Genomic DNA, 27,145 nt, shown 5'->3' with positions numbered 1-27,145 from the left:
GATTGAGAAGTTGATTACATTTTCGTATAAATATAGATTGATCTTGTGTGATAAGATCTGATTGAGAAGTTGATTACATTATTGTGCAAATAGATTGTTTCCGCTTGATTTTGGCGTTGATTTTTGGCGTTGGTTTTCGTTGATTGATGTATCTATATATCAATTAGAGAATACCACCAAAATAACGCAATCTGACAATGAACATTGAACCAAGTTACTGAACTCTGTATAACAGCTAGTAGAGCTCAGTGCACGCAACCGAAACAACGCGTAGCCATGGCGCGTAGCTACAATTCTGGCCTGACGGTCCTGACAGATAGTTGCCGGAAGTCGCCATGAGTGCGACAAGAGCTTACCAACTTCAAACACACCTATCTCTCTCTCACCGCTCGTCGCTTAATCCAAGATGGCTCACGATCAGATTCCCCCTTGGAGCATATTACTGTAAATGCTCTAAGATTCCGCCACTGAAATAGAGATATACATTTCAGTGGATTCCGCTCTCTCAGCTGTAACTGAAGATATATAAAGACGTCAAGCTCTGGCATAATAATATATTTCCTTCGGCTGCGTGGGACACGTGGGTTTTAGTGGGTCCGGGGGTAATTCTCTTGCTCTGCACTTAATTACCAACTCGTCTTATGGAATTTCAATATTAAACCGAGTTAGCATCTGAGCAGAACGCAGCAATTTTTCTCCGGCCCTTCCACTGATATATATATACACTGGATTGGATTTAAGCGTGGTGCCGTCACGCCAATTGAACGGTAGCCATTTTGTACAGATTCTTGTCACTTTAGATATATATAAATATATACGTGATATATGTATGTGTATATAATCGATTGTGTTGGAAAATTACAGTAACAATTATTGAGGTAACAATGAGTACCTGCGTTTTTTGCAAAACAAAGCAATGAAAATATTGTGGGCTATCATTTCACAAGTGAGTATACAGCGCTGATGCGTTCTGCAAATGATAACTTGCAGAGGTTATGTCAGCATACGAAGTATTTACTAATTATATTTAACGAGTATTATAACGTACGAATCGTGTCAGTAAAAATTCACAATATTTGAATTATGAACCGATCTTATTATAATTGAAATTGAAAACTCGGGTATTATTGACTCAGGGATTAAATTATAATTCGATATGTAGATTTCCCGTGAAAGATGTGTTGCGCCTTCAGCAGTGGTTAAAAGAAATGAAGAGGAAGGACTGGAAGCCAAACCGAAATAGCACATTGTGTTCGGCTCATTTTACAAATGACTGCTTTGATAGGACAGGATTCCTAATTACATTGAAAAAGAACAGTGTACCAACTATATTTGACAACCCAAAATCAGAGTGTTCATCTTGTCACCGATTAAGGGAATATGGACGTGGCTATTCATTCTTCAAGTAAGTACCGTTACTCAATGCAACATAACGTGTGAATTAATAAATTTAAACTTTGCTTGTTATGTAGGTTCCCATTGGATGAACCTGATATTATGAAGCAGTGGATCGCAAATATAAACATTGGTCCGTGGTCTCCATCAAGTGATAGCTTTCTGTGTTCCGACCACTTTGAACTCTCTTGCTTTCAGAAGAAAAGTAAAAATTATATAACTTTACGAAAAGGCAGTATCCCAACGTTATTTGGTAAGATCTGAAACTATTAATCCCTTTTAGGTCAGAGAAAACTCAGTGTGCATAAAGACACGTTGATGTGATGCACTATTGCGTCAATGTCGTCGAAGCGGTTAATTACCTACAGATTATAAAGTGCTCTGTTACAGAAAAATCGTGTGTGACACATTTCTGTGTATTTCCATTGTCGTTATTTATTAGTAACTTATCTGTAGGTGAAAACTTGCAGCAGACCGAATTTCAGGATGAATCCGATCGGCCCACCACAGTGAATGTAACCAAATTACATGAGCACCTACACATTTGTACCTGATTTGCATGCTCAGATATGTACATCTTTTTTATTTTCTTTTGATTGTGCTTGTAACTTTTTCTTCATGTGAATGGATTGTGGATTGATACTACTAATTATATTGTTGTGGTTTATCGCACGCAACTCTATAAAAATTCCTTAACGTTTGCAAGGAATGTTTTATTCTCCATATTTTTGAATAAAGTTTTTACTCACCCAATTCGATATAGTTTAATTCAAAACTTTTTTTACATGTCTTAAGCTCCACTTTGATGATCAATGGATGGTAAATGAATTCCCTAACGGTTGAATTAGTGTTATACAAATTTTTGAATAATCCGTATGAAATTCAGCCCACCATAGGATAAAAGATAATGGACGGAACCTTCTTAGAATTGAGGACTTCTTTTGAACATAAAGAAAAATCACGCTTAAATACAAGTTTTTCGTCATATTATTTAATGATCTTTTACATCATATAATTGTAAATAATAATATACCTTCGAAAAAATGATTTGTTCTTCATTTAATGTATCAAACATTATTTTACTCGTCAAAAACTTTTTTGTGTGACGAATATATCGTTAGATTTAAATAGCATATTTTACGCAGTTCAAATCTAGCGCGCATTCTGTGACAACTTTCTGTACAAGATGGCGGAAATTCAAGTGTTCAATTGGACACACGAGCTTACACGTAGAGTATACGGTAATATCCAATCCAGTGTATATATATATCAGTGGGCCCTTCAGCTCCCCTTACCATAACTTTACCCGCGAAGCAAACTCGGCAAGGTTTAAAAGACTTTATTCCTATAGGTATACATCTTGAGTCAATTCCTACTAAAAATTCACCTTGATGAAGACTGGAAACTCACCTAAACCCCTTACAATCAATGGGGTGGCAACACTGCAGAGCCCTTTGAGCATTTAAGTTACGTGACGATCAGTGGGATGGTAGCGTAGTGGCAGGTCCCACAGCAAGCATATGCAGTACAGTACAGGCAGTGACTGACACCCACGCAAAGTCTGTGCAGGCAACCTTCGTATGCAAGGTGAAATGATGAAATCACCGAACGAAATGCATTTTTTCTCTTCAGTTAGAGAGTTCTTGAATTGCAACCACGAATGTGTATTCATATCGATATCACCGAGTGGATTTTACCAATTGTTGAATATGCGATGTCTGTGTGGGCACGTGTTGAGCAAGGTGAATCAAAGAAATAGAAAACACGCATCTGACTACACGATTAAAGAATAGGAGATAGATGAGAAACATGGGCGGCTCAATTTATAGGCGGCCATTGCGCGGCTCATTGCAGTCCTGCTTTTTGGAGCGTCATAATTTGTAGGATATAGTCCTTTTTACGACTGAGGATAATAAGCTGGTTATTTAATCATTATGAATTAGGAGTTGCAATACATGAACCTGCATAAGCAACAGCGGCCGAATGTCCGGGAATAATTGCGATTTTCCCAAACGCACAGTTATGTCGTACCACTTGCATAAAACTTCAATTGTATTACACCGTACTTCAATATGCGTAATCGTAACGGTTTATACCCATGTATATACGTAAGATGGGCAGTCTACAAGAATACATTATATGTATATGTATAAAAAGTCACGGGGCGTCATACTCGAGGAAAAAGTGGGGAATGCGGAGGAGAGAAAGGATTCCTAGCGATCAACGGCTACCTTGATTGGCACTGCATCGGTCCCACAGATCTTCTCAAGGTGTGACCGCCGTCGCTCAGAGAAAACCAGTTTCGCCGCGCTAATTTCCTACTACATTCATCGTTCGCTTCGACACGCCCGGTTCTTCGTGTGCTCTGTTTTATCGCCTCCAAAATCCGAAAAGATCCGTGTACAGCGACGCGCCTTATTTATACATCCTACGAGTATTTAACTCATCGGCGTGTATCAAATTGTGATTGCTTTGCTCCTGTTGTACATTTCGCGGTTCATCATTTCCTGGATCGCTGATCATCCTACGCCTGCGGAAGATTGTGTTTTCGGCAAAGAATCCCGATAGCTTTGTTCCATATTAGAAAGCTGCGTTTAGTAGAGAATCAGGGAAAGCCGACCCAAATTCTTTGAGGTGAGTAGCGAGTTACCTGTAAAGCTATGCTCATCACGTTCAATATCAGTGAGACATAGCTCCTGTTTCGGCAAAGACGTAGCTTCCTACTATCACTCTGACGCACAGGTGTATCGAGTGCCTGTAAATGTAAAAAGGATGCTTAGTCAGTATTTACCGACCGAGTTAAATGTTTTTTTATCCTTCACTACTACTACCGAAGCCGACGAATCACTGATGTGAAGGCCAACACTCAGCGTAATTCTACATAAGCTGCTGAACAAAAATATCCAAAAACTTTCATATTTCATGCAAAATTAACGCCAGCGAATGTATTCCGGCGATAAGTGGTATTTCAAATTATATATTTTCCGGCCTTAATGTTGTGTAAAGCAAAACGTATTTTGGATATTTGTATTCGGCATTGCAAGTAGAATTGCGCTGACTGCAACATTTTCATATCGTTGATACGTAATATGGGAAATATGGCAACTTGTTTGTACTCGTACGAAAAGTAAACGGACATAACAGTAAATTTGCCCAACGATACAGGAATGATAACGTAATATGATCATGTTTTGAATTTTGTAGTGCCGTCGAGAAATAATGGACACGCTATGGCCACCGTTACTGCTCATGCTGGGGACAATTGCTACCGTAACATCTTCTCCGTATGTTTATGTATTTCCAGTCATCAGCTATGTATCGTGGTTCTGTCTAATAGAGATAATTTTTCACGGCATCTTTAATCGTGCAAAATAATATCAATGACGAACACATCATTCTATGTTTTATTGCTCGCATCTCACAGATATTTTTCTTCAAAGGTACTACACAGTTATAGGACCAAAAGTTGTCCGGCCAAACTCGGAATATCACGTGTCTATTGGGACAACAGAGATATCTCAGCCATCCACTATTTACATAGAGTTAAGCGGAAATTTGGACTCTGGAAATGTATTCAATGTCTCCCAGACCATTACGGTGGAACCTTATTCAACTCGTATTGTCAGGCTTGAGGTTTGTTCCAGTGCACATGCTCTTTTACGTGCCATACTTGATCTGATACTTCTGTTGGTATGAAATGAGAATAAAAATGGTAACATGATCAAAAGTATTGTAGAAAGTGAGGAGGAGAGTGAAAAATGATAACCTTTTAAATGGTTGCGAAAATGTTGTCTGTAGGTTGGAGACACGACGCCTGGAAATTACAAGCTGGTATCGCGAGGACTCGCTGGAATTATATTTTCCAACTCTACTGATCTTCGATACATCCACAAAAGCTATTCTGTGTTTGTGCAGACCGATCGAGCGGTCTATAAACCTGGTAGTAAAGTCTTGTTTCGCGCTGTAATACTAGACTCAAGGCTCCGCCCTCCACTGAGCAGTGCTCAATTAGATATATACATAACGGTAATTAATCTAACAATTTTAATCAGACAACGTTTAGAGAGTATTATTTTTCGAATCGATTCGAGATACCCTCTACATAACTTGAGCATTGACTAAAATTATATGAATCACTTTGCCAGGATGGGCAGGGCAACCGAATCAAACAGTGGAAGCGACGCACGGATAGTAAAGGTGTCTTTGTCGGAGAATTGCAGCTCTCTGAATCACCAGTACTAGGAAATTGGAAGATCTTTATCAACATATTGGACCAAACTTTTGAAAAGCAATTTGAGGTTGCCGAATATGTTCTGCCTAAATTCGAGGTGGTCATCGATGTACCGAAACATGCCACCTTCAAAGACTCCTCTGTAACCGCGACCGTGCGTGCTAGGTGATGAAATTTTTACACTTTTGCAATGATACTCTTTGCACTTCTCGTCGTGAACACGACAATGTCAATCTACAATATCTCTGGAAAATTGAAATCGTCACTTACTTCTCAAACTCGTTTCTCGAAATAATTAGATGTAAACGTTTTAGGTACACCTACGGCAAACCAGTAAAAGGGGAAGCGACCATCACAGCATACCCAGATATATTTTCTGATGTGATCCAGCCGATATTTCAAGCGCCAGTCCGGAAAGTAGTGCCTATAGATGGAAATGTTACAGTCAATTTCGACATTGGCAATGAGCTAAGGTGATCTTGATGTGACAAACCTGCAGTTTTCTACTATTATACATACTTCTGGCAGTGAAGTTACCTATGGGCAACTTGATGGATTGTTGTTTAGAATTTCGCAGGTCTTACAGCATCAATGAGTTGTCAATGATTGAAAATTTTTATTCACAGGCTCACGGACGATTACAAACGACCTATACAATTGGAAGTAGCTGTCAAGGAGGCATTGACTGGCCGCATACAAAACACCTCCGCGCAGATGATATTGCATAAGCATCAATATACAATGGAACTCATACAAACAGCAAAAAGTTATAAGCCAGGCTTGAAATACACTGCGTTTGTAAGTTTACATAACCAGATATAATCGATGTGTGAAAGTATGACGTATTATTCTGACTCTGTATTGACTCTGGATGTAACTTGGCTGGAATATGAATGAATAATGGCTTGAATGAAAGATAAATTACGCCTGTGGGCAAAAATCATATATTCGTGTATATGCACCTATGTCTGTCCATGCAGTGCAGATGTCATTTTCGCTTAACCAATGTCTGTGTATTAATAAAAGCGATGCCATTAATTTGCAGATAAAAATCGCTCATCATGACGGAGCACCTGTCCAGGACCAGATAAATCCAGTACAAATATGGTACGGCTTCAGCCATGATCAATCTGCCTATACCAACATTACTCGCATGCTGGACAAACATGGAATGATACAATTAGATTTTTACCCACCCCTCGTGGAAAATGATACCTCAGCCGCATTGAATATCCAGGTATGTTGTTATTTACATAGCTTTCAATTGCTTCGAAATAATTAATATCTATTAGTTGATACAATTACCGGAAGAATGAATTGGGTTTTTATAAAGGCACAATACTTGACTCTGCATGAGTCGTTTTCTACAATAAATCAAGCTCTGTCGCCGAGCGGAACTTACATACAGGCACTTTTGAAGACCGAAAAACCCATGGTACGTGTGAACCATTCTTCCTGAAGATATGCACTCGAAAATTCTATCCCAGAATGTGAAAAAATGGTATACTTTAATTAGGTAAACAGTAACATCGAAATCGAAGTAAATTCCACAGCACCCCTCAAATATCTGAGCTACCAAGTATTGGGACGAGGTGACATTCTCAATGCAGCTTCTGTCAAAGTCCCAGAGGAATACACTGTCAAATTTAGGTGAGATATCATCCAACTTTAACAGTGCACGTGTTGTATTTCAAAAGTAAATCTTTCTATATGTCTTATTCGTACCCATAGATTTCTTGCCACATACGTGATGGCACCAACAGCACATATATTGGTCTACTACATGCGCGATGATGGAGAAATAGTTGCTGATTCCCTTAATGTCGATCTAGATGGCGCACTTCAAAATTTTGTATGTAACGAATTGAATTAACACACCGAAGTAGTAAATGAAAGAATAACTTCATCCTGAATGTGAAAAACATTCGATATGATGGTAATTTGGCCAAATCTTTGGTGTTGCAGGTTGACATCAAAACTATGCTCAACGAAACAACACCTGGAGCTACTGTAGATCTTGTTATCTCATCAAAGCCAAATTCTTATATTGCACTTCTCGGCGTTGATCAAAGCTCAATTCTATTGAAGTCTGGCAACGATATATCACATGTGAGTATTCGATGCATCACGCACAGTTGAATTTTTTGTATGAACAGTTTCTTCGTCATATTAGAAAAAAGAGAGGAAAACTAATATCGCACATTTGTAAACCAAGAAGGATAATATTTTTTTTCATAAAAATGCAATTTTATTCATCTTACCACAAAGTATTTATGCAATTCAGTTGTCTTAACGTGTAAAACAGGGGCGCATCTTTAAACAAATGCGAGCCTATGCTAAAATCAAATATCGGCCGAGTCAACCTACCAATGACCATGTGATTCAATAACTGTTTGTCTAGAATGTATTTTGTCTAATGTGTAAGCTAATCCATGTCTTTGATGAGCTGTACCAGTTTAGCTAGCAAAAAACGCGTTACAACAGGTGTTGTCTCTCCAATTGCTTGAATTTTGGCAATGTCGTAACTCCGTTTGCAGGACCAAATATTGAACGAACTGAAGTCATACGATATGAACAACGAGTTTTCATCTGTTTTTCCGGCATGGGGTAGTTCTTCTTGGAGCCCTGGATCATCTACTGCATTCGACGTCTTCAATGTATGTATAACGATTTGCAGATAAATCTGTCTCTAAATTTGACAGAAAGCAGAGATACTGTTGAAAATTATGTCCAAATAATTGTATTTCAGGAATCTGGCGCGGTTGTCTTGACCAATGGCTACGTCCACGATATGTCCCCACTTAGTAAGTTTCGCATCAGAATTTCGAAGTAGTATAAATATAGTAATGTTTAAATTACTTCCTGAACAAGCGCCAATACTCTTTCCGATAGTATAATAAACTTGTATTCGTGTGCAATAACCTGGCATGTATAGATAACGGTACATGTGACAACCAAATGCTCGTTTAAGATCGAACCTAAGGCGATTTTTTTTCGACACATCTCCACACGTACGAGTGATCTTTACCCACAGTATTCTCAGTTCTTAAGTCTCCGATACTCGAAGGTGAAATGCCATTTTAATATGTGTAGCTGTCATTTACTCTGACGCAAAATTATACCTGATGGCTTTACCAATTTTGCAGGAGCTTTCGATTTTTTTGGTCAAGTGTTTTGAAATAGTTTTTTCCCCTAGATCCGCAAATTTTAAGATTATTAAACGTTATTTCACACAGGACGTTTCTATGTTCCGGATAATTTTTTAACCAAACACTTGAAAAGTATGCATTCTCGTATCCACGAAATTTGCTGGTATGAGTGTAGAAAAAAAATTCGCTAGGGGTTGACTGTGAATTTCGAAAATACTGACTTTACGGAATTAAAAATGATTATGGCCCAGTTCTCGATCCTTTGAAAACTTATTTCACGAGAACGACAGGACGAATTAATCAAATCGTGTACTCAATGTGCAAATTCAGATGATCCGTCAAGGAAAACAAAGTTGTAAACGTTTCTCGAGGACTTGGTTTACCACCTGCCTATTACAGTAATAATGATACCCTCCCACTTGTTACATAACAAAGAACATATTGCATAGTATACCAAAGAGCTAATTTCGACGAAGAGATGTATGAAAGTGCGGCGGCGAGCCCCGACCCGACTACAATCCAACCTGGGAAACTGAAAGTGCGCAAGAACTTCCCTGAAACCTGGCTTTGGCATATGCTTGATGCTGGGTATGCGATAATTAATTGATTACATTTCACGACTCCCCTCAGTTCGGTGAATGGATTCTTGATTATTTCGATTCATCTTGGACCCGACCCTAAGGGCTGATTGTTGCAAAAGATCGTTTCATGAGTTTAACTTCTTAGCGCTTTAGAATGTAATCTCTCCATAAACACAATATTTATACAAACTTAGGTATAGTATATGTATATAAGTGATACATATCTATACGGATTGAACGGTTTTTATATTAAACCTAATAGCGGAAATTTGCCATCACCGACATTTTTCCAGAATCTTTTTCTACAAGGGTAGCATCAAATAAGTGTTGTCACAGGTCGACGTTTCTCAATTTCATCAAATGTATCGGCATTCGGAATAAATAAAGCCTGCAGCATCCAAGTTGCAAACTTTTCGAGTAATGCTACTGTAACTTCTGCATAATGTGCGGAAAATCTTAGAATCCTTGGAAAAATCCTTAAAAACCGCGTCTCTGATGAATTGGAAGTCATTAGTGAATGATCAGACTGGTTAACGCTCATTCTGACGGTACTGTTAGGAAATAAGTCATGAAAATGAATGGCAATGGTCAATGACTGTACAATTGGGTAAAACGGGTCGATTTATCCACAAGTGTGTAGTATATTAGGGTGGTCCATATTTAGGCCTTGGACGAATTTTTTATTGTTCGCCCCCCAAATCGACTCCAAATAATTCAAAAACGATTCCCCAATTTTTTCAGATCTTTATCTCAACTCTAACACCTGCCTGTAAGAGGGTGGTCCCATTTGAAATACATGTGTTTTGGCTATATTTCTTCATTCACAGTATATATTTTATTGTAAGAGTAATGACTTTCAAAAAAATCTATAACTGCGAGACTTTAATGGATATTGGTGCTACTATCTAATAAAAAATTCATGTCATCATACCAGGCAATCTAGATGAATTGCACACCCTCTAAATCTGATTTTTTTTTCATTTACAGGGTATGCAATTCGTTCTTTCCACCAGTTATTGACACGTTTAGACCTAATTGTTGACTCTTTTATTTTCCAAAATTATAAATTGACGGCACAAATTGTGAATTTCTTGACTAAAACTGATTGCTAGAGGGTTAGACACTACAAATTTATTTTTTGGTAATTTTAGAACTAACGATCAAACAGATACAATCAAAAAAGGTCAATAATTGGGACAGGGTGAATAACTGCCGCACTTACCTTAAATAAGGACCGCCCTAATATATATCTATACTATTATGTACAGGCACACCCATATATGTGTGTATAAAATTTTCACCTCTGTTTTTCTCTCTTATCATCAAAGATGATTGTCTCATGAAGCAAGTGGCGGAAATAGACCTTACAGCAATGGAAAGTTTTTAACTAACGAACTGCTAACTTTCCCACTACTGCTAACCCCGCGTGAATCTCAACTCGTAATAACAGTCATATTTATCTGGTATAAGGGCAACGCTCGCCTTGATAATGTAAAGATAAGTGCGATAAGTGACGAGGTGTGTAAGCTCAGCATGAAGTAGGAGAAAATAATACCATGACCTATCCACCTACCTATACCGTTAGAGTTGGATTGCAGGCCAGCCAGGAATTGTTGGTGGTAGAATAGATGGCTTCCACCCTGGTGTCTCCACGCTCAGGCCAGACATCGGCCCACCGGTAACGTACAGAATAGCAACCAGACCACCATTGGCGGGTCCCTACGCCTTCTCTCGTATTCCAACCCCGGTATGGAACAAGCCCCATGTTTTCCCAATGCATGACATCTCAAACACCTGGCTTTTCGCGAATTTCTCTTCAGGGTATTTATTGATGTCTTCTTGCACGCTTACGTATTCATGTAGTTATACGGTGCCTCTTCCTTTCTTTTTTGTTTATTGTTTTTTTGTTTGTTCGTCCCACCCTGTATGCCATGTTTACACCCACAATCGGTTATTTTGAATCATTTTCATCAACATAAAATTCGTTACACTAATGGTGATAAATGTTGAAACAGTTTTTCTAATGTAACAGGCCCGAAGGAAAAACTGTTCTTCGGCGGTCCGTTCCTGACACCATCACCTCCTGGGTGCTTACTGCATTTTCCATTGACTCCGTTCACGGGTTGGGACTCATTGATACTCCAAGAAAGGTGTGTATTTGACACTAAGTTATTCCAGACTTGATGAATGTAATTGACTATAACATGGGATATCTGTGTGTTTCAGCTGAAAGTCTTCCAACCGTTTTTCGTATCTCTTGATCTACCGTACTCTGTGATACGAGGAGAGATTGTTGCTATACCCATTGTAGTTTTCAATTACCTGGACAAGGATCTCACAGCGGAGGTCGTACTGGAAAACATGAACCAGTTTGAATTTGCTGAAATATCAAACGAGATCCATGACACACCGAGTAAGTGTAGATTGGGTCGCAGGTGTCGCAATATGTATTCTCAACGCAAATAAACAATTTGATTTATTTACCGTAGAGTTGGAACTATATCGCAGAAAGACGATCGATATCAAGGCTAACTCGCAAGCATCTGTTTCCTTCATGATTATTCCTAGGGACTTGGGCCATATTGTCATTAAGGCCACTGCGCGCAGTACCTTGGCTGGAGATGGCATCGAGCAGAAACTACTTGTCAAGGTATAACTCGATATTTTATGAATTTTGATTTGAGTTTGTTTTATTCAAAGGTGTGTAAATTTAGGTTTAAGAAATATTATCAAAAATATTTTATTAGAAAATGGTAAAATAAAATCTTTTACATATATTTCCAAGGTTCATTAGCTTTATGGATTTTCAGTCTGAAGGAGAAACTCAGTATCGGAACAAGGCTATATTTGTTGATCTGCGAAACGCAAAAACATTTGAAACCAACTTGACGGTAGATATACCAAGAAATGCTGTAGTGGGCTCTGAGCATGTGGAAATTTCTGCCGTCGGTAAGATATTGCCAGGGATTTGAAGCTTGCGAGAATTGAAAGCAGGTAGAGGAATAAACCGCCCAGCTAACACTACGATCTTTATTCTCAGGGGATATTCTCGGACCCAGTATACCGAATCTGGCGAATTTAATCAAAATGCCATTTGGATGTGGAGAACAGAACATGCTCAACTTTGTCCCCAATATAGTGGTGATTAACTATCTGAAGGTGTGTAATTCTATAATAATATTCCTTATCCATGTTGATATTATTCGTTATTTTTATCTGGACTGTAATTCATTATTATAGAACACCGATCAACTCACGCAAGCAGTTAAAGCAAAAGCACTCAAATATATGGAAATTGGTTACCAGCAAGAGTTGACTTATCGTCACGAGGACGGATCTTTTAGCGCATTTGGAACCTCGGATCACAGTGGCAGCACATGGTGAGTAGCGATATAGCTAACAGACATCTGCCCTGAAACAGGAGTCGCAATCCAATTTGTATTACCAATTTTATTCCGTTGTAGGCTGACCGCATTTGTGGCAAAGTCATTTGCCCAGGCTGCAGAACACATTATGATAGAAGATCGAATTATAAAGGAAGCGCTTCAGTGGCTCACCACCAACCAATCACCAAACGGCAGCTTTCCTGAGGTAGGAAAAGTGAGTCATCGCGACATGCAAGGCGGCGCATCTAAAGGCTTGGCTTTGACTGCATTCACTTTGGTAGCCTTCCTTGAAAATCAGGTAAGATCGATAATGACCGACAGCCTTACCTACTAGAAAAGTTACAAAAAAAAAATTTAACACTGTGTGTTTCACCTGCAGGATTATTTTGAGGAATACAGCAATGTCGTAAACAAGGGAGTCGATTATATTGTGCGGAATCTCGAAGGGCTCGATGATGTATATTCACTTTGTCTCTGCACCTACGTTTTAAACTTAGCCAAGAATCCTTACGAAGACACAGCATTTAATCGATTGGAATCAAAAGCCAAACAAAGCGGGGATTACATGTGGTGGAGTAAACCAATCCCAGAGGACAACAAGAATCCTTGGTATTCGTTACCAAGTTCCGTAGATGTTGAGATGACTTCATATGCATTGCTTACGTACCTCAGACGAAACATGGTCGCCGATTCACTACCCATAATGAAGTGGCTCGTGAGTCAGAGAAACGCAGATGGAGGATTCGCCTCAACACAGGTTCGCGATACGATTTTGCAAGTTGCAATATTTCTCTTTCATCTATCATCGACGTGAAAAATGCTAATTCCAGATACATAGGTCTATAGTTAAACAAAATGAACATGGAATAACTTAGTGTTCATGCAATAAAAAAATGTCTGGTGAGAACTGTGAAAGAGCTATCATCCACTTTCATGGAGAAAACAAGGATTTTTCAAGTCGATAGTACATAGAAAATTGCACATTTCGCTTATTGGATGGCTCACCCTTATTTGCAGGACACGGTAATCGGAATTTATGCGCTATCTAAGTTGAGTGAAAAAATATCATCCAAGAACAGCAACATTGCCATATCGTTTGTCTACGAAGACGGAGGTCAAAGCAATATCAATATCAACCCAGGCAATAATATGATTCTTCAGAAGCATATGGTATATTTTTTGGTCACACCCTTTTTTTACTTGGGAAATATGGGACTAGATTTTTGACCACATCCCATGTCTCGTTTAGTTGCCCAGGAAAACTAGAGAGGTGAACCTGACGGCTACCGGCACTGGATTTGCAATAATTCAAGTATCGTACAGCTACAATCTGAATGTGACCGGTGCATGGCCCCTATTCACCCTCGACCCTCAAGTGGATAAAAATTCAAATGCTAATCACTTGCAGCTTTCAATTTGCTCTGGGTACGACAAAATGTCTGACGTACAATGCCAAAAGTAGCATTAGCAAAACGATAGCCATTAGAGTAAAATTAATTACTTTCACTATCCCCTTCAACCAGATTCGTCCCTACAAAAGAAGCAAACGAAAGCAACATGGCTGTAATGGAAGTCAGTCTACCGTCGGGATTCACTGTCGACATTGACTCCCTCCCGAGCTTGGAAATATCGCAGCATGTTAAACGAGTCGAGACCAAAAATGGAGAAACTATGGTAGTCTTGTATTTTGACAAGGTAAGCGATTTGCAAGTCATTAATTAGGTGAGAAAAAGACGAACGTGCAGAATCTGTATAGTTCAGACCAATGTACTATTATATATATCCATTACAAGAGTATAACTTAGTAAAAAACAATTCGCAGATGATAAGAGAGGAGTATTGCCCGACAGTGTCCGCGTTCAGGACTCACAAGGTTGCCAAACAGAAGCCTGTTCCAGTCTCAATTTATGACTACTACGACTCAAGTAAGACAGCATTTTGCATATATTCTTACTATTATCAGCAATTTGTGGGAGAATATCGCATTCTGAGAGGGAACAACCTACAAAATGCTTAATATATCTGTTTTGAACTTCAGGTCGACGCGCGAGAGTGTTTTATGAACCGCAGAAGGCTACGCTGTGCGATATCTGCGATGGCGAAGATTGCGGTAATGTTTGTGTAGGGGTCTTGGACAATCAGAAAAACGAAAACGACGGTTCGAGGGGGAGTGCGTGCACCATGTACCACCTCTCGTCGCCTGCTCTACTGTTTGTCATTATGTTTGCAAAGTCATCCTTCTACTTCTTCTGATTATTTATCAAGTTGTCCGTACGTTATACAATTCCATTATAATTGTACCTAATACTTTTCAAGATTAAATTATAGCAATTACGATTAAAAATAACCAAAGTAAGTAATATACTATAATACCATGCAATTCGAGATATTCGAATAACTTTTTAAGCCGTCCATTTATCTTTTCGTTTTTGTCACGTACCCAATTGTATATTATATGTATACAATGAGATTAGTATCGGAATTGTTCACAATAAAATCTAACTATATGTTATATTTGTGTTCTCTACTGTGCCTCACAGATTCGTTCCAAATTTGCCGAGTTCTGAATTTTTTCCGTCTTGCGTTACAGAGGTATATTGGTGTTTCAAAAGGTTTGCATTTACAGAAATGAAATATGCCAACATTTTATGTAAGAAATACCAGATAATCGATTGTTTGATTTATTTACCTAATTGCTTCAAGTTTTTATTTTTACAACTCATGATATTATGTCGCCAAGGCCTTTGCGACAGATCCAATAGTGTGTACGGAGTATTCTTTTTTGGAGCGAATAGCAAATATGACTGAAGAGAACTTTGCATATCTACTCTATCTTATCTACCTTTGTTTTGGAGAGTTTCTCTCTGATGTAAGAAACTAGTTTATTTTTCTTAGATGGCTTGAGAACAAGCCTCTTTGTTGTTATGTTGTGGAGGGGTCCGAAAGCCAGTGCCACGGCCGTACAAGCCAGACAAATAACATTATAAGGCATACTAAAGTCAGGCGTTGGCAGACTGACAAGTAGAATCTCAGTCCGTAATTGGACCAGGTAACCGTCCCGAGATGCATTGAAACTGCAACCACACAATAATGATGGCTTTAGGTTGTATTATATTTGCTGCATTGACCAATCAGGAAACAGCTTCGGATGTTTCAGAATAACATCCCGTGCTGACCAGTTTAAAAAAAAAAATTACTCAATTTGCCAGGTTTAACATCTCAGTGGCCACCCTAAATGGTAATGCTCTTCTTACCTCCTGGTCCTCGAAGCTTAACGGAATATTGTTCAATAATTGATCGATCATTGTTTCCTTACCTGGATGAAATAGTACTTCCGTCCTGAGGTAGAGCGGTGTAATTTCTCGCAGTTGGGAGAAGAGAGGTTATTATTGCAGGGCCCATGTAGAACCCGTGATTAGCGTCCGGAGGGTATTCTTGCCACTTGAGAAAAAGATAGTCTAATTCTATTGAAAACTCTGTTACAGAACGCGGCGGAAGTCGCAGAACCATTTCGAGGTAGTAAGGACGTTCCCTTTCTCTACCAGGCACGTATCGCTTGATTACTGAAACCACGAGCAAAATTCACGAACCAAGGATTAGAAAAAATTATTTACAGAATGGAGATGGGAACAAACGATACTCGCAGAAATCTAGACATACGAGGCTTGAGTAATTTCCCCTGGCAGGTGATCCTTATGGTATGAGTGTAGACCGGTATGTACCATGGAATGTTCTCCAGGAGCACGACATCCAATGGCTTCCAGTAATTATTATGGAGTTTTGTCACCAGGCCGCCTCTTTCTTGACCATAGCCTGAGAACAGCGTTTTGTCACGAGTTATTCAGATCCTGCTATGTCAAGAACAATGACCGTCCATTTCATAATACTACAGTTTAATAAAGATCAAGTCCATTACAGTATAAACACAGACACACCTACTACATATCTGTTTGCAAAGAGCACCGGTGGAATTTCGACTCCATAAATTTTGGCTTTGCTGTGGACAGCAGCGACATTGAACATCCCGGCATTGGACAAAGATTTAATATCGTACACAGCTATTCTATTTTCTTGTCCTCCTCGTAAGCTGATTAGAGTCTCCGGTGGCTCAGGCACTAGCCGATAAGTTTCAGATGTCTCATTATCGGTTACATCTACATATACACGGCTCAGGGTGGCCAATGGACAAGCGCTTCGGAGTCCAATGCCGAAAAGCTTTCGCACCGACCAGTCCTGCAGGTCAGAAAGTATTGGCCATGTTCATATTATTTTGTGAACCAAAAATTATTTCAGGATTCCAATATCACGTTGGATCCAGCATTTTTAACTTGGTAATTCATAGATAAGGTTCAGTCTATTTCATTTTGTAGGATCAAGAATGATACAAAAGAATAAGATTCAACCAAAATGAGTTTTTCATAAAAATGTGCCTGCTATTCGATGCCATATGTACATACCTGCGAATCAGTTGTCATAGTGTCGTAGACCAATGAAATTGTTTGCCGCAGTTCAATGGTAGTTTGCGTGCATGCTGCATTGGTACATACAGGTCGTACATCAACAGCTATCGAGTGGTAATTAGTGTTATGGATATATGCTGAATTCAAGAGAGTAGCCAATCCTTTCTAAGGGATAAAACTATGTTGAATAGGTTTAAAATTTTTTGTTTATACGAGCAAAGACGAAAATGATAAAATATTGTGATTTCGACGTTAGTTAAATATTGTCAGAGTATTTTTTCTTGTTCATACCTTAGAGTCGCACGGTAGTAATTTTTTAAATGGTGTCAAGTTTTCTGTGCAAACTATTTCTCTTGGCAGCGAAGAATATCGAAGACAGCTAGAGTTTAGCGGTCTTGGAATAGCACCGCTGGGTCGAAAGGTAAAATCAGGTGACAAGCTGTTGGACACATCCACAAAATTGAGCGACGCGCACAGCAAACCCGCAAGAGCATTAGTCAAGCTTTTCCAATTCTCATCGATCCTAAGAGCAAGAATATCGAGTATATTATCATCAAATATGGTACTAATACAAATTTCCCAAGGAAAGGCAATCGATGAAAAGAAGATGAGAACTCTTTGAAATGTCAAGGTTGTTGAGTGATTGTCGTTAGGGTAGATAATAGTAAGTTATTGTACCTTCGGTCGTCGTTGAACCAGGCATAAACCTCGGCGCCAGAACCGGTATCTTGAAGAGGATATCCCCATTTCTCGTAACGCCATAATCCTTCAGTCAAACTGACGTGAAGTTCTCTGACATTGTGCCGGCCGATTATTTCCCCTAACCCACGAGGAAATAGCCGAGAATGTTGGACTGTATACAGAAAGATGTATGCAATTCGATAGATCAATTGCATTCAAGAATAGAGCGATCAAACAAAGAATGAGCAAATAATGAAACAATAGAGTGTCAAACTTAAAGCGAGGTTAAAGTACCAACAAAGTGAGAAAATCTAATTTCAGAACGCTATTCTCTCACGAGCAAGGAAAATACTTCAAATGTTGGGGAATGACAGTGTTTGCGATCGTATTTGTGTATTGGGACAAAAAAAATTCGAAAATTGATCTAGAAGTGCGCAAACCATGGGATTCGGATATCAGTACACCATAACCTCAAAGTGAGTGAAAATCTGGTTATGTTCAGTGTTTGCGTCAATTTTTCGAACTTACTCAAATCATCACCCAAGCACAATAGTGCACGCTATTATTTCCCAAAGATTTTTTTATTCAAGAGGGAAGAAAATTGTAAAATACGATTAACTCATCTGGTCAGCACTCCGACCTCACCTTAGTACCGCCGTTTTCCAGGTTATGACGTTTGGCCATGCATCTACACTGATATAGAAGAACGTATGTACGGATTATACGTAGTACATACAGGTTTCAGTCTCAATGTCAGTCCGCCACAGGGTAGTAAATTGAAAATGTGCGTAGACGTGTCCGCTTGGCAAGGGCTTCAGCATAAGCTCCTCGTTGAAGGCATCATCTACGTCGGAAGTACAGGAAACGAATCCGACATCTCCTATGGCACTCAATATCAACGCCTGTATAAAGTACATCGCAAACGCAGTTCGCATTTTCGCGCACGATTGTAACTGCAATTGGATTACTTTTAAGCAACCCTTCGCCCATTCGCAAATCGAGGTTAAAAACTTTTCGCACTTCGGATATACGGCTATGCGCATAACCTCCACCAGTTAATCGCACTTAAATCGCTCGAATCGTCTTTCCACCAGTCAGGACTCACTGCCGCTGACTAATGACTTGCATACATAATTGTGGAAGTTTATTTCAAAATAATTGTTTTACTGGGTACACTTACACACCCCGCGTACCTCCCTCTGCGTCATTTTCCTTATTAGTTATTAGTATTAGCATAGCCGTAAAATATAGAGCATAGACTGCGCACTCACTGGTACTGCTTGTGGCAGCGCCAAAAAGGAGAGAGAAGGAAACACACGCGGCCGATGTTTTGTCTCTTTCTAAGCATTTGATTGGTCGTTGATCAATTGCTCGGTCATGTCAAATAAACTCCATCCGATTAACAAAAATAATATCATCTAAATAAATGTACAATAAATATGCACCTGGTTTACGGTTAACAGCGTTAGAAACCTTTTCTTGATGCAAAGGATGGGAGCCAGAATCAAAGAAGTTAATCAAAGGATGGAGATATATATTTATTCCTATATGTACCGTATGTAATTTATGTACATACCTATGTTTACTACTTAACTCGTGTATCTTCAGTCAACGCTCATATCTTCGTTCCCAAAGAAAATACAGCTGACATATAAAAATAAGCTCTTAACTGACGTTAGATTTCCGTGTTTTTTTTAAATACAGTGTATTTGCAGAGGAAAACCCAGACCTTTCTACACAAAAATACTACTTGTAAATATTTTTTGTAAATTAGGTAGGACTCGATTGTTATTAATGTTTGAATCTATGCTGTAACAAACCCTAATGAACTTCAGGCAATCATTATCACAAAAGCAATTGAAAAAAATTTAAAGAAGATCAAGGTTCCTTTTTTCAACTTCTACTCATATTATTTGGTTAGATTGCGACTCTGCCCGCTAACCCCCAAACACAAGATTGTTCAAAAATTTATTATCAAGTGCCCTGATTATAATTACTCATATCTGTTCACTTTATTATAAATTTACGGCAGTGCCTGTGTTGATTGTTAGGAATTTCGAGTTTGAGAGAATATGTATTCCTGATTACTTATGCGTAAAACGTTTAGTTATTGATGCATCATTTTTTTCGCATTTTACGAATGTATCCTCTGAAAGTGCGGCCTTCACAGTTTCCTAGGCAAGTATCTGCGGGGTATAAGAAAATTATGTATAGCATACTCGTATTATGTATTATCTTACTCAGTACAACCTTTTGTACACACTATTTTATTCACAATTACATTGTAAGTAACAATAATTCAATAATCACCCGTTGAAAATCTTTCCCACTCAGAGTCATATTTTTTATTTTAACTGATTTGTGATTTGTGTTCTTGACGCATCATTTCCTTTCAGTCGGAAGTAATAAATTTATATGCATAATGTGACAACACATTTTTGTGGTTTTTCATTGAGTCTAAAACCAATTAATAATATTATAAAATGCATTTTCATTGAGTCTAAAACCAATTAATAATATTATAAAATGCAAGTTATCATATTAGTTGCCTTTCTGTTTATATATGTGAAAGTAATGAGGTTTTGAAAAATGTATTTAACAGTAGATTTGGTTAAGTAATCTAGAAATCAACCAAGTATACAAATTTGTCATAAAAATTTAAAAACATTTTTCTACAATATAGATTCAAAAGCGAAGATGGCAGTTAATTTCTAACTGTATTCCATTTGGAACAATAGGTTTTTCATACAGATTACCGGTATCTTGAACGTACAAAATTTCAACACGGTCCTTTTTGTCATTTTTAGTAGCCGGTTTTGAATGAGCTTCGTTTTTTTATTCTTGATCGTTTGTCGCGGAAGACGTGCTCATTTGGTATGGAAATATTGTGTTTTATTGTAACGACTTGTATCAACTGCAAAAGGTGAATTTGGGGAGAAAAATGCTGGAATTACCATACTCTAAATTGCCAAAGGTATGTGCACCTTGTTGACTTTAATTAAGAAACGAAATTTATCAAAAGAAAAAGGTATTTACGTGGAATTCACTGACTAAACTAGAGAAATCCGAAGGTATTACGATTCCACACGCGTTACACATTGTCGAAGCATGAGTTGTATTGACAATGAGTTAAATTTACGCAAGAATAAAATTTTCATTTGAAAAACTACAATATATTAATATTTGACCAGTGAAAATAAGTTCACTTATGCTCATTTCCACACCACCGCAAGCGGTAGAGCACCCGGCGCGTTTTTTTTTTACGTGGTATCCCCAGTAGGCCTACTCCACGGAGAATACTTGCAAGATCGATCTTACGTTCTTAGAAAAATTGAAGATAACGTTTTTTCACATGTTAATTATGGTACATTGTTTTCCCCAGTCAATTTGTACTCGCCTATATTTGCAGTTTGTTAGAAATTTTTCAGTTCATATAACCCGCTAACTAATTATTATCGATGAAAGATGACTGTTATAATTATGGATGAAAGATGATTGTTTTAGTTATAGATGAAGGGTGATTGTTTTTATCTTATAAGTGAACGGTGATTGACTTTGGATATTCGCGCACAAGTTTTTTTTCTTATGAGGTATGAGATAATCACTAAAGTGGAGAACATGGTGAATACGCAAAACAATCAAAAAGTAAACCAAGATCGAAAACACGAATCGCTGTAAGACATTGGCATTTACCTATCGGAAGACGATGCAAAAATCCTTGAAGAAATGGAAACAAATCGGAGTAGAATAAGCACAACCACCAAAATACGACAGAGCTGTATAATTCTACAGTGAAGTACCAAACCGAACATGACCTATGAGCGACTCGAGAAAAAAAACTCCGACACTAAACAATCGCAATTAAAGACTAAAACCATGAAAGAAACTACAGTTGAATAAATTTTACCAGACTTTGTGATCATGATGATTCTTAACCACATCACTAAATCTATGCGTCGGTGAAAACAAGATGAGTAATCCTGAATCAGACTCGAACCAGACCTAAGCCTAAAAAATAATTCGTTAATTTTTCAGTATAGTAAATGAAACTCAGTTACCTGCAACAGATGACAATATAATTCGTGACATATGTCGATACAGACAAAAATATACTTCGCTCAGATAAGTAAAATATATAATTAACGAAAAAGAGACAAATTAATTAGTTAAAAGAAACAGAAGGTTTGATTGACTGAAACAAACAAAAGGTTTGATTGGCTGAAACAGATAAAAAGTTTGATTAGCTGAAACAGACAAAAGGTTTGGTTAGCTAAAACAGACAAAAGGTTTGGTTAGCTAAAACAGACAAAAGGTTTGGTTAGCTAAAACAGACAAAAGGTTTGATTAACTGAAACAGACAAAACGTTTGATTAGCTAAAAGAGATAGACAGTTTGATTAGCTGAAACAGAAAAAGGTTTGGTTAGCTGAAACAGACAAAAGGTTTGATTAACTGAAACAGAAAAAGGTTTGAATAGCTGAAACAGACAAAAGGTTTTATTAACTGAAACAGACTAAAAGTTTGATTAGCTGAAACAGACAAAAGGTTTGATTATCTGAAAAAGACAGAAAGTTTGATTAGCTGAAAGAGAAAAAGGGTTGATTAGCTGAAACAGACAAAAGGTTTGATTAACTGAAACAGACAAAAAGTTTGATAAGCTGAAAAAGACAGAAAAGTTTGATTAGCTGAAACAGACAAAAGGTTTGGTTAACTAAAAAAGACAACCGGTTTGATTACCTGAAAAAGACAGAAAGTTTGATTAGCTGAGAGAGAAAAGGGGTTGATTAGCTGAAACAGACAAAAGGTTTGATTAACTGAAACAGACAAAAAGTTTGATTAGCTGAAAAAGACAGAAAAGTTTGATTAGCTGAAACAGATAAAAGGTTTGGTTAGCTGAAACAGACAGAAAGTTTCATTAGCTGAAACAGACGAAGGTATGGTAGGCACAATCACACAAGTCCACATACTGATAACAAATGGGTCGAGTCCAACATGATATTCGCCTTAATATTCGTTGCTTCAATTATTAATTATATGGATGAATAAAAAACATTATGAATTTTTTGAATGGAAATCGCTTTCTGCTTTGGGTTATTAAAGTGAATATGTTTTTCAACTGAACATTCTATGGGAGCTTTCCAGCAACGACACAAAGCGACACTGTGTCGTATATGGTGCTTTCCAACAACGACACAGGCCGTGTTCGTAAATTGACTGACAGTGCTGAAAATTCCCTAGGACAGAGTCAGAGCTATCCATGAACTTGGAAGCGCAAAAGAGATGAAAGATTGCCGACAGTACTGTCGGTCAATTTTCGAACACGGCCAACAGTCGGACACAGCTGCGGAGCATGGTTCGACACAGTGTCGGATTCATTGCTGCCAATTTTTTAGTTAGAGATTTTATTTTCGACGCATGATGTTGTTTATATTTATTTATTAAATGCAATGATAATCTACACGCGTTTCACAAATGTTTTTTTTTTCTTGGAGCGCTCGATGTTCTTAGATTTTTCGTATAATGCATGAGCGGACTCTAGTGACTGAATTAAGATCCTCAAAGCGTTCCAGCAAGCACCAAGGCACAGTGTTCGACCGTGTAACACAGTGTCACACTGTGTCTCCTTGCTGGAAAGCTCCCTTTAGTTCTAAGTGCATTTGTTAAAAAAATTGGTTATGTTGCCCTGAAACAGAAAATAATATCCGTTAAACGATCTAAATCGTGATCGCACCCGTTAAACGAGTGTTTCTGTACGCCAAGATTCTCTACTATCACTATACACTACCGAGATTTTTGTACCTGGGCTTTGAGCGCCGGGCTTCAACTGCCGCGCTTTCTCTCATAACTGAAAGGTATCAAGTCCACGCGCAAAGGGCGCCGTGGAACTTGAAAACTTTATTATTTGTAAAAAAATTGACAGAAGAGCTGAAAGATCAGCACATCGAGAGTGCGTAACTCTTTTATATACTGTTTGAAAAATCGATGAGTAAAAAAACGTGTCCAATTCCCGTTATTAATTTACGCGCAAAAGGCTGCGTCCAATTCTTATGATTAATCTACGCGCAATAAGGCGCGACAGATTAAACTGTCAAAAAATTTTTATTACCTGGGACTTGTCCCAAAAATTCTGTAGAAACCCAATCCACATCTGTATCTTTTTGAATTAGGTACATTGCTATGCGGATTGTTCTTCTCAGATCATAAATCGAATCGAAATCGGGAGGGAGGTTGGAGGGCATGCATTATTGTGTGGCGTGACGGTCGGCGGTCCTCTTCGACGCGAAGTCTTCGAGCTCAGCATTTCTCTCCATCTAACGTTCCACGGAACGCGATAGATGGTCCAGAGATGCGTTTTGCTCATTCAGACGATCACAGAGATCAACCTCATGCAATAATGGTCGCTAATGACTAAATAATTGAATTGAATTGAATTGAATTGTGTGACGATTGAAATATAGTTGCAAAGCGACAAGAAATAGGAAATTCAATCTCTTTAATATTCAAATGCCCATAAATGATCGAGAGACTCGAATACGGAGTCATTTGGGTAAACAATTTCTGTGATCGTTTGACGCTGTGGATTATAAAAGTTAGTAACATCACGGTACATCGCGACCTTCCTACCCTTGCCTGGTTCCCAACGCAACCACCCGACGGAAAAGAGACTCACACACGCATGCATAAGCCCCGCGACGTATCCCAAAACGTCCACCTACCTACCCGGTTACCTATATTCGATCTAAACGATTCTCCATTTTTTCCAACACACATCATTCTTCATCATTTGCGCCGTGGTCACTGACTTACATTTCGTTGGTTACCTGTTGGGAGCAAAATGTTTTTGTATCATAGTCTGCCAACTCAGAATACAGTATCGCGGTTGTTCCCACCAATCCTAATATTGTATGTATTATTTTAATGTTTAATGTTGGCAGACTATCGGTACATTAACCTTTTGTAAAATTGATTAAAAACATGCTGCATGCCATTTAGCATTTTTCTAAGCGAACTAAGCCTGCAGTTGATCAATACTTGTCGGCTGTTGAAAAATTGAAAATGATATATAATATAAGATACAATTTTATTACGTTACGTTATACCAGAGTTTGGTATTTTATCGATTTAATAGTAATGTGAATAATTGAATACGTTCAAACCTCAGGTGAACCCACCACTTAAACGGTATCATCGGTAATTTCAAACGTAGATTATTACATCAGTTACGAAACACAATTCGATCTCGCGAGTGCCGAGTAAGCGATGGTTACCTGTCGCGATGCTCATTCGACTTTTAGCAACGTGCAAAATTTCTAACTCCAAGCTACGGCAATTTAAATTGCGAATAAAAAATTATTCGACTGAAAGTCAAGCACGTTGCAATCGCGAATGAACCTATCCATGCAGTTAAGAAATCGATGATTTGTGTAACAATTGTTACCGCCACGCCACATGACAAAGGAATCCCAGGGAAGTACCCGTAACCTAACACGTGCAAACTCACCAACGTTGCCGAGAAATGGAAAAGTTACTCGGAAGTCTCTGCTTAAATCTGTGAGAAACAAAACAGAATACTTGAATTAATTTAACAAATTGGCTTTTCAGTTTGCAAATTAATTATTACTGTTGTCTAGTTTCATATTCTTTGTATGTTATGCAAGAACAAAAGTTCGGTTTCATGTGTACCACCTTGAATTATCAATGAATAATCAAAGAAGTATTGTTACCTCGACTCTGGGCTGCTCCACACTTTTACACGTAGTAGTTCTTGCAGCATCTGAGGTTTATTGGCGAAGCGACGCACTTTTCACATAATTTAGATCCTCACTAATCTCTTATAGTCCAAGAATCCGCACCGCAATAACAGTCGAGCCTACATTCACTTTGTGTGCTGCAGCTGTCTAAACAGAGTGAATAAACTTTCTAACAATGCAACTGCGCATTTACCAATGAGCAGCCAAAAAAATAAAACTGACACACGACGCACAGAGACAAAAATAGACATCACTGAATAAATGGAACTCGAGACACGAAACTCTCCTTGAACGTTCGCAGGATGTTTTTATTTCAGTAACTCGGTTTCTTTTCAGGCTACACACAGCTCTTCGTGTATTATTCACAGATGAGTATGGTGCAAGTACACTGATCGAACAACGCGGTCTGAATGTTGAACTAATACTGAGAACACGTCATTTCACTCCGATCGCTCGGGAACGATTGATGCCACACGGCGTTCAGAAGAGTCAAATCAGTTCTGTGAAGGACGGAAGATAATAATCCTCCCACCCTCTCTGTTGTTCTTCCAATGGAGTGGGGGTAGCTGTACATGCCCGCCTAGCTCTTCTTCTCCTCTCGTCGCCCCCCCCCCGCTCCATGGGCAGACCAACAGAGAGGGCAGAAGAATTATTATCTTCTGTCCTTTAGAGAACCGATTCAAATGCGTTCAGGAGACGCTCAGGCCGTTGCTTACGCTTTATTTTATATATCCCTATGGTCGGAACGGCCGGGTGAAAACACTACGTAAGCTACGCACAACGCGATCAAGATATGTTTAGAGCTTTGCCGGAATTTGCGACGTCAGGTGAAGTACGAATTCTATGACCACTTACAGATATTTCTTGAACGGGATTTTCTCAACTTTGCAATTTCACTATGACGACGGTATGTTACCAACGTTTTGCACGCGATAGTTATTAGTTATGAAGAACTTCTTTTACTAGCCTTTATATGTATATCCTCAGTTAACGGATGATTATTTAAGAATCAATGCCATATATTTCGCCAGAGTTTATAACTGCGAGATGAAAAACCTCGAAGGTCGTTTTATAAGTAGATAAAATGTCATATCGTGAGATTAAGTTGCAGTATTCAAACACGTTAACATTAATAATTAATTGATATAATGAGCAAAAGAATGAAACTGCTCACTAATAAGATAAATATAATAAAAAAATACATTTTCCGCACTCAACACTCAATGACTTTTTTTTATCAATTTTCAAGAGAAAATTTCACATTAGAGGCGCTTGATTTGTGTTACGTTTTGGTTAGAAAGAAACAGATATTGGCCGCGTACGTTGCTGTCTCTTTTTACGGACTGAACGACGTACGGCCTTAAGCTAAGACTCCATGTATGCGTTGAGCTCCGGCAAATGCTGCGGTGACCAATCAGGAGCCCGGCGCAAGTCCGGCAGCGGCAACCTCCGGCATGCCGCACCGCACTGCGTTGAGATCAAAATATTTTAATTTTTCCGCAGCACCGCACG

The 27,145-nt window shown here is 38.5% G+C and overlaps 3 protein-coding genes and 1 long non-coding RNA gene across 9 annotated transcripts; 3 read left to right on the top strand and 1 right to left on the bottom strand.

Annotated features, from left to right (window-relative positions):
- Positions 1 to 973: 973 nt before the first annotated feature.
- On the top strand, positions 974 to 2,184 carry LOC124294656 (THAP domain-containing protein 1-like). Its single transcript, XM_046740914.1, has 4 exons — positions 974 to 992; positions 1,163 to 1,405; positions 1,473 to 1,648; positions 1,852 to 2,184. Exons 2-4 carry the CDS (start codon positions 1,209 to 1,211, stop codon positions 1,947 to 1,949), a joined length of 471 nt encoding a protein of 156 aa, XP_046596870.1. The 5' UTR covers positions 974 to 992; positions 1,163 to 1,208; the 3' UTR covers positions 1,950 to 2,184.
- Positions 2,185 to 3,089: 905 nt separating this feature from the next.
- LOC107221714 (CD109 antigen) lies at positions 3,090 to 15,127 on the top strand. 5 transcript variants are annotated; one of them, XM_046740902.1, is made up of 28 exons: positions 3,090 to 3,137; positions 4,600 to 4,679; positions 4,836 to 5,028; positions 5,194 to 5,421; positions 5,541 to 5,791; positions 5,941 to 6,099; positions 6,253 to 6,424; positions 6,672 to 6,863; positions 6,960 to 7,061; positions 7,143 to 7,276; positions 7,358 to 7,478; positions 7,592 to 7,735; positions 8,164 to 8,283; positions 8,376 to 8,430; positions 10,955 to 11,177; positions 11,389 to 11,506; positions 11,583 to 11,769; positions 11,846 to 12,006; positions 12,167 to 12,305; positions 12,397 to 12,515; positions 12,597 to 12,736; positions 12,821 to 13,040; positions 13,122 to 13,499; positions 13,760 to 13,912; positions 13,992 to 14,167; positions 14,266 to 14,437; positions 14,565 to 14,667; positions 14,781 to 15,127. In XM_046740902.1, exons 1-28 carry the CDS (start codon positions 3,105 to 3,107, stop codon positions 14,993 to 14,995), a joined length of 4,488 nt encoding a protein of 1,495 aa, XP_046596858.1. In that variant the 5' UTR covers positions 3,090 to 3,104; the 3' UTR covers positions 14,996 to 15,127. The 5 variants fall into 5 exon arrangements, with proteins under 5 accessions (XP_046596858.1, XP_046596859.1, XP_015516297.1 ...); XM_046740903.1 differs by lacking the exon at positions 10,955 to 11,177 and adding an exon at positions 9,225 to 9,363; XM_015660811.2 differs by lacking the exon at positions 3,090 to 3,137 and adding an exon at positions 3,891 to 4,029.
- A 259-nt stretch (positions 15,128 to 15,386) lies between these two features.
- On the bottom strand, positions 15,387 to 19,084 carry LOC107221716 (GPI transamidase component PIG-T). The gene is made up of 8 exons (XM_015660815.2): positions 18,620 to 19,084; positions 17,881 to 18,055; positions 17,494 to 17,725; positions 17,200 to 17,367; positions 16,678 to 16,975; positions 16,403 to 16,555; positions 16,059 to 16,305; positions 15,387 to 15,816 (listed from the first exon to the last, which is right to left on the bottom strand). Exons 1-8 carry the CDS (start codon positions 18,924 to 18,926, stop codon positions 15,567 to 15,569), a joined length of 1,830 nt encoding a protein of 609 aa, XP_015516301.2. The 5' UTR covers positions 18,927 to 19,084; the 3' UTR covers positions 15,387 to 15,566.
- Positions 19,085 to 19,201: 117 nt separating this feature from the next.
- Positions 19,202 to 20,895, top strand: LOC124294658. Of its 2 annotated transcripts, none has more exons than XR_006904589.1 (2): positions 19,202 to 19,635; positions 20,691 to 20,895. It is a non-coding gene; the product is annotated as an uncharacterized LOC124294658 (long non-coding RNA). The 2 variants fall into 2 exon arrangements; XR_006904588.1 differs by having other exon boundaries at positions 19,202 to 19,657.
- The last annotated feature ends 6,250 nt before the right edge of the window (positions 20,896 to 27,145 follow it).

This window comes from Neodiprion lecontei, chromosome 5 (assembly GCF_021901455.1).
Source record: "Neodiprion lecontei isolate iyNeoLeco1 chromosome 5, iyNeoLeco1.1, whole genome shotgun sequence".
In the NCBI taxonomy this organism is placed as follows: domain Eukaryota; kingdom Metazoa; phylum Arthropoda; class Insecta; order Hymenoptera; family Diprionidae; genus Neodiprion; species Neodiprion lecontei.
The sequence above is the reverse complement of the archived record's forward strand: the minus strand, read 5'-3'. Positions and strand labels throughout refer to the sequence as shown.